General features: G+C 37.3%; 1 protein-coding gene across 5 annotated transcripts in view; it reads right to left on the bottom strand.

Annotated features, from left to right (window-relative positions):
- Positions 1 to 2,447, bottom strand: part of sorcs3a (sortilin related VPS10 domain containing receptor 3a) — a 244,706-nt gene extending 242,259 nt beyond the window's left edge. For 3 of the 5 annotated variants that reach the window (XR_009270313.1, XR_009270314.1, XM_058771076.1), the window contains exon 1: positions 1,618 to 2,447. Coding sequence is in view for 3 of the 5 variants with exons in the window: in XM_058771076.1 (XP_058627059.1) it covers positions 1,618 to 2,289 (672 nt within the window). In the remaining 2 variants the exon portion in view is untranslated. The remainder of the gene's footprint in view (positions 1 to 1,617) is intronic. The other 2 variants (XM_058771060.1, XM_058771055.1) reach the window with 1 other exon arrangement.
- Between the last annotated feature and the right edge of the window lie 5,619 nt (positions 2,448 to 8,066).

Genomic DNA, 8,066 nt, shown 5'->3' on the forward strand with positions numbered 1-8,066 from the left:
CATATAAAGGCCCATCTTAAACGAAAATGCACACAGAATCTATAGTAGAAACATCTCTGTAAATCCACTGCCTGTTACTTCCGATTACAGCTCTGGGACAAATCTGTTAAAACCACTGGTCTAGGATCAATTTTCCAAAGCCAAATAGAAACAATTAGTAGAAGCGAACTATGAAATCTGATTCTTCATCAGTGGCTGCAGACTTCATACATCTCTTAGCTACTCAAAACGCTTTTTCTTTTTTTTAGGGTAATGTAATTTTTTAAAGTTCTAATTACGTTCCTTATTTAAAATGATATCCATTATCCACATTTAAATTAGGAACCTTCTTCAAAACCGCCTTCTCTATAAAAATGATTTTGCTGCCTCCTCCTGCTGATTCCTTCTGTAAAATGTTGGCCGTCTCCTTTAACACCTTGTATGTTAATTGCAACACTTAACCCAAAATTCATATGGAAAAATCTACCTTCATTTAGTCATCATACTGGTCACTGTTCATGATTTAAAAATACATGCTTATATTATACCTAATAGATTACTATGGTGCTATTTTAATACCAGTGGTGCTTAGGTTGCTTACACATCATGCCTTGCATTTTAAATGCACTCTGAGTAAAATCATTTGTGACATATATAATATAATATAAAAGCACAGATGCACAGCAACAAAACATAGCTTAAACATGAAAATCTATTTGAAAATCACATAGAAAATCTGCCTTTCTTCTCTCTCGCACTCATATCTCACTCACTCACACACACATATCTCATCAAACACCACCTGTCTGTAACAAAATCCAAACACCCAGGCAATACTCTGCAGACTTGCTTAAATGCAAGTCCTTAGTTCTGCTTAACTTCAGCATTTAAGGACCAGGTCATTTTTTGCCTTCAAAATCAACTAGATGGATCTCTGAATTATTGAGATGTGAAGTATTATAAAGTCTCCTATCTTGCCAATCCAAAAATCTCCAATCCAAAAACACAGACAGCACTGCAGCCAGGAGGCTCTAGCCAACAACCTGCTCTACAAGCAAATCATTTCATCGGAAAAAATATACCGACAGTGCAGAAAGATACTGCAACAAAGGGATATTTGCAGACTTTGCCCCTAGTCAATTTAACTAAGGCAATTTAGAACTAAATTCCCAAAGGTGAATGGTAATTTAAACTGAACATAATCTTTAGTAACACTATGGATTACATTCCAGCTCATTGCAGAGGCCCTATTGTGCTTGATCTCTTTGACAAACAGGTGGTTAACACTCTGAACAGGTGTTTTCTGTAAACATTTAGATTGGCTCTACTCAAAAGACTAAGCTGGTTTGCTGGTCTTAGCCAGTTTAAGAGGGTCTTCCCAAGCTGAAAAGTGCCTAAAACAATGTAACACCGGTCTGATCAGCTGGCTTAGAATGGTTTAAGGTTATGTTTTCAGCAGGGATGATCATTTCAGGACAGGCTGGGAAAATGCTCATCATAAAACCTATAAACTCATAACAACATGTGCATGCCTTCACAGAAGTTGACGAGAACCTTGAAAGCTTAACAAGTCAGCATGGACTAGAAAACTGCATAGCATATACTATGGCAAAGTAGTACAGGATGTTGCGGACTTACACTGCTGTTTTTTCCAGTCCAGTACACGACTGCGTGGTTGTGCGCGGAGTCTCCAGCCAGAGCAAAGGTGCTGCTGGTCAGTTTGGGTTCGTCTGGTCTGGAATCCGATAGTCTGGCATCGTGCTCATCATCCTTGTTCCAGCGAACTTCAGCGCGTTTACTCTGTCCGTCCACCCGCAGACCGGAGCTCTTTCTCTGCTCCTCCGAGCGGGCATCAGCGCTCTCCAGAAACTCGGGCACGCTTCTTTTCCCTCTCCCTAATGCGGCGTCCTCGGGGTCCAATTCGGATTCACTTTTCACATATTCATCCGAAAACAATTCTTCGTCTAAAGCGGACTCGGTGAAGTTCCCCAAAGGCGCACGGGAGTTTATCCCCTCTGCGTTCGGCGCGATCCCTGGAAAACCATCCACCTCTCGTCCAGTGGGTACTCCAACATTCGGGTAAAGAACTGTGATCAGCTTGGGTTTCTTTTGATCCTGCCTCGGATATTTCCCAGAATCAGGCGGGTCACGCAGATGCTCATCCCCTGCGTAATTCACTTGCATTGGCGACATGCAAGGCGCGCAACTTATATCTGCCTTTACATTTGGAAAAACATACAAGGAGGAAAGAATTAGCCAGGTAGAAAGAGTAAAGTAAGCGCCAGGGAATACAACCAGACGGGTCTCCATCGTTAGAAGAGATTTTGGGGAATGCTTCTCCCCTCCCTCCGACTCTCAGACGCGCAGGGAAGCAACTCCAGCGAAGTGTCGGGTTTTAAAGAAGTGCTCCTCAGCTACACCGCTCACGTTCAGGGATGTGATGATGGAGTAAGGCAGCACATAGGGGAGGTACTGAATCCAAGCCAAGCCGCTGCTGCGTCTAGGGAGAGAGAGAGAGAGAGAGAGAGAGAGCGAGTTGGGCATAACGACATCGTGCGTATTACGGTTGAAAGTCTTTTATTTCTATATCAAGAGAATTTCATTAAAATTAATATCAATTCAAGCCGTAAAAGCATTTTACTGTTTATGCACAAATAAATCTGATCTGCCTGGGTTACCATTTCAACATTTCTAATTTGCCTAAATATGCAACGTTCATAAATTGTCTTTATAGAAACTATAAACTAATAATAATAATAATAATAATAATAATAAATGTACAAGTTATGTCATATAGCCTATAGATAGGCTAAAACAAATGTACAATCTAATATGATACAGCTCTTTTTCATGCATTGAAAATGAATGGTAGCCTAATAGAAAATGTCAAGCCTCAAAAATGAAGAAAAAAAAAAAATTATAAAATTCGTCCAAACGATTCAAGACAATTTAAACCATAACAATTATGTCATTGTGTGAATCGTAACTCTCACGAACCATTTGCTGGAGGTGAATCTATCACCGGGAATGGTTTTGTTCATGAGAACTGACTCGGATCTCAAGTTCAACTCACTAATTCAGTGATTCATTCGCAGCGGTTAACACCTCACTAATGTGGAGGATTATCAGGCAATTATTCGCTAATAGGCCTACATGACTTCAGAAAGCTTGACACTTAGCCTACCCTACCACATAACTCATCTGGACTACCTTTATGGTAAATTTATGGTGAGTTTGCATCGTTTTGAAGCTTGGCATCTCCTAATTAACGATGTCTCAAACAAGTCTTAACAGGACTCATTTCAGCATTCTTTCTTTTGCGAAACACTAAAGAAGCCAGTTTCTCGATTTGGAACGAGATGAGGGTAAATGAAAACAGAATTGTAATTTTGAGGGTGAACTATTCCTTTAAGATGACTCTTTGCACAGCTCATAACAGTGACTGCTACAATCGCTAAAACGCATAAATTGACTGGATGCCTCATTTCATATCGTACTCAATTTTATTTTTATTATACCCAATAACAATAAACAACACATATTCCTGAATGTGCTGTTTCTCGTGCGTAGGGCCAGATCTTGAAGGTTTGGCACGTGCACGCGCGCAGCAGTGGCATTTATTCTCCTGTCATCCACGCGTGCGAGGATGCTGTGGCCAGACAAGGCGCTCTATGTTGACAGGGACAAAACTGCAGGAGCTCAGCATGGATAACTAACAGGCCTCACACATCAGCACACATGGGCTGCAGCAGTAGGATACCTTTCTTTAGCAGAGACAGAGGGAGTTTTAGATGATCACATGCTGTTTTATGTTGTCTGTGTGTGTGTTGGGTCAGGTTTTGCTTTTATTGTGTAGATCAAATATTGCAAGGATAGTCGAACCAGAAAACACCTAGAGATCTGAAATCAGTACTGAATACTAAAAATGGTAAAAAAAAAAAAAAAACTAAAACGTTTTCATGAGGTTTAGGTTGTTTCAAGATGAAGTTAGGAGATATCAAAGTGAAAATATCATTAGCTTAGTACCCAAACAGTAAAAAGTATAAAACGCAAAGTTCCCATGATAGAAAACCAGAAGTGTGCAAGTGCATGTTAGTTTACAATTAGCCTACAAAAAGTTTGCTAAATTGGACACAATCCCCCTTTAGGGATGTTCTGAAGGGTGAAATTGATTTAAAAAAAAAAAAAAGATATTTCATTTCCTATTTTCACAAAGCATTTTTTGTTATTCTAAAAATGCATTAAATGCAATAAATCGCTATAATTTGGCATTACCAGTCAAGAAAAACCATAAAATGTGGTGTATTTCTGTGCTCTTCTGCAGCCCGGGGGGACCAGAGGAGATTGTATTGATAACAGCTAAGCGCTTAGCATACGATACACATTCGCTCAAATTAGAAGGAAGATGGATTTTTGCCCTCTCCCGCTGTCTCGACACTAACCCCTACTGGTTACATTATGCTGCAGATTACAGCTGGGCTGAGGTGGCAGAGTACTTGCAGGCAGGTGTCGGAAAAGGCGATTAATACGGATCTGAAATGATATTTGAGTAGATAAGATTTTAATCTCAGGCAATTAAGCGCAAGAGAGCATATGCTGAAATTGACTTTATACGCATAAATGCATCTGTATTTGCATACTGCTTTTCTTGCATGCACAAAATTGGAAAAACAATGACAAACAATGGCTATGTATTTCAAGAAATAAATGTGCGATGCAACAAATGTGCATTCATCAGGAAATGGCACGTTTATTTTTGCTGACTGCTTGCTTTCCTCTTAAACTCGAGATCCGTAAACCCCTCACTACTGACCTTTTCGCATGATCTAGACTTCCCAATATAAAAGATTTACAGCCCAGGTTATTGATGGCTTGAACATGTGGTTGATACCTCTGGTAAAATGGCAGTTCACACAGGAAATCACTGTTTTTCAACACAACTGTTCTCTCATTATGATTACAAGCTGCAAAGGTCCCATTTTTAAAATATACTGTGCTCAGACTGATCAGTAACATCCTCTGCTATGTTGGATCATTCCCACAAATAAAGCCTTGCCTGTCTCCAAATGACAATCAAGGCCTCTTCAGGACGTTCAGCTGGTCTTGTTTCTACAAGCGAACAGTCGGATTGTGTATTTTGCCACCCAAAGCTGCTTTTATAGCATCATTAAAATGTAGTACCAAAACACATTTAGTCAGGATTCTCATTGTTAGTATAATTGTCACATTGTGCATTAGCAGTGGTGGCTTTGACAGGTAAAATTTAACTGTATATGTTCAGAGCGGCTTAGATTTAGATTGTAAGATTACCATAGTATTTTTAAACTCATGCTGGCTAATAATGCTGATGAATTTATCTTTCGTATTTTACACAGAGCAGTCGTTTTCATGAGGGAGTGTTTGGCAGTCTGAGCAGAATTTTAATGGCCAAGATGCTCTAAAGAAGAATAAAAACACCTTTGGAAAGAGTCACACCCCTTTGGTCCTTCACAGCCTAGATGCCCAAATATTTTCATGAATCTTCAGAACTTCATTAAGCAGTGAGCAGAGAGATGCTCATTCTTCCACCTTCTGTGCCCTTGATGAATTTTATGCAAAACTTTTTACATTTTAAGTTTTTTACACGACTTTTTACATCGTGCATAGATTTAATGCCGGCTCACATTATACCATGTGGGATGGGTAAAAGCTACTGGATTCTCCCACATTCAAGTGACTAGGTTGATTTATATATATATATATATATATATATATATATATACAGTAAATATATGAGATATAAGCCAGAAACAAGTTCTGTTTGTTATTTCCTTACAGATCTTTATCACATCTCATGCCAAAAACTGAAAAGATGCTGCTCTTTACCAAACTGTCCGTTATCTCACAAATCCATGCACCGCGTACAACAGCCTGTACATTAATGATGTGTGCTCATGCGGTTTTATCTCGCTCATTCCTTCCTAATTAAACTGTAAAACGTCTTGCACCTAGACAAGGCGAAGCTTAAAAGCCGTTAATAAATTCTCAATGTGTTCCTCATGCTCCTTACAGATTTTTACCAATGATTTGCACCAACTTCATTTACAATGTGGTTTATGGATTGAATATTTTCAAAAAGATAAGAGGGCAATATTCTGCTGAACACATGAAATATGCATGCTGTTATTATTCTCAGTTGTATATAATGAACTCTTAAGGACTAATGAATGGTTTGTTGAAATTGCCCTTTAGAACTAATGTGAGACTTAATTTTTCTTCTTTTCTGTTTTTTAAACCCGACTGTCCAGTCATTACCTGCATCACAACTCTGGACAGCAAGGAGAATGCAATGCTAAATGCAAAACATAAAATGCATCTAACATTACTTGGCAAAATAATAGACTTGTCAGTTCAGAAAATAGAGTAGGAAACACCTCACATATCTTCTGTTGACAAAGGCCATTTGTCCAATCAGGTATTTTGGCACAAGTTCATCCACTTGGTGCCAGCAGAATGTTGTAGATGCCAAAATGAACAGGTTGCACATCATTCTTTGTCATTTGACATTTGCTCATTTTAGTACAAAAAAAAATGAATACATAAAAAAATAGAAATATATAAATAATTAATTTTCCTGTAAAAAAAAATAAAAAATAAAAAATTCACAACTCATGCATTGTATAAAACAAGTTTTGGCTTACTGCAAAATATGTTTCTATAATTTTTACATATAAACTAACAGTTTTTTTTACAATGACATTAATATATGTTGACCCTCTCTACAACATTTTTTCGAAAGAAGCACCATTTTAATTCAGTTTAAAGAGCACATATTTTGAATCAACATATATCTAATCTCTGTTTGCCTGGGGAACACAGCTGGTGAGCTCCCCAGGGTTGCATTTCACCAGGGCCATTTTGGAAGCATTGGCATGTCAAAATGTATCTCCATCCAGTCAATGTAGCCTGAGGGAACAAAGCCTGATCGAGAGCTGTGATCAGAACACAGCTGGAGAAAAAGAATAACAAATTGTTTTTAAAAAACCCATCCCAACCAAGAGGAGGATTACAGAATTACAGTACGGAGTAAACAAGATCAAAATGAAAGCTTGACTCCGAGAAAGACTTGTGGAGGAGTTCTAGAGAGAATAAAAGATTGCAACAAACATAACTTTGACATATTGATGTTATGGGTGCATTTAGCACTTCATCTTTCAAAAGTCAAATTATATTGAAGAATACTCAGAGTCTGCTTAAAGTAGATAAGAAATTTACAGACAAATCTCTTACAATGGTTATTGTGGTTCACATATCATACAGTTAAGAGATTGCCTTTTACTTTCAGAAAATAAGGCCGTACTTTATCTTGAGTATGTGTGACACACATACTCAAAGCAAAGTTATACATAAAGTATACTATTTTTACTTATTTTATAATGCCTTGCATATTTATTTATTTATTTATTTATTTATTTATTTATTTTACTTAAGCTAACTAATCATTATTTAATCATAAATACAGTAAAAAACTGTAACATGGATAAATAGTTACAATTACATTTTATTTCAAATAATTTGAAAAAAAAAACAATGTATCATTTATTATTTAATATGTTTGTATTATACTTTAAATTGTAATTTATTTCTGTGATGGTAAAGCAGAATTTTCAGCAGTGATTATTCCAGCCTTCAGTGTCACATGATCCTTCAGAAATCATTATAATATGTTGATTTGGAGCTCAAGGAATATTTTATCATTGTCAGTGTTAAAAACAGCTAGTCTGATTAATAGCATTGTGGAAACCATGGTCCATTCAATAGTATTTGATGAATAGAAAAGTAATAATAATAATAATATATAAATATATTTTATTTATTTTTCTACATAAATATATTCCTATATATTTCTGTCATGACAACTCTCTGAGGCATAGGCATGGTGATGTACATGACAAAGTATTTGGTCTTGGCGGAATAGATCTGCTACGCTGCTGCGGCAAAGCAAGTACCAAGACTTGCTACTGCCAATACATCCACAATATGCTGCTGTGAGCATGTAAGAAATACGGCTGCTGCAAATATAACATAAATGAATCACCTCGTAGCAG

The sequence above is a fragment of the Onychostoma macrolepis genome, chromosome 01 (genome assembly GCF_012432095.1).
Source record: "Onychostoma macrolepis isolate SWU-2019 chromosome 01, ASM1243209v1, whole genome shotgun sequence".
NCBI lineage: Eukaryota > Metazoa > Chordata > Actinopteri > Cypriniformes > Cyprinidae > Onychostoma > Onychostoma macrolepis.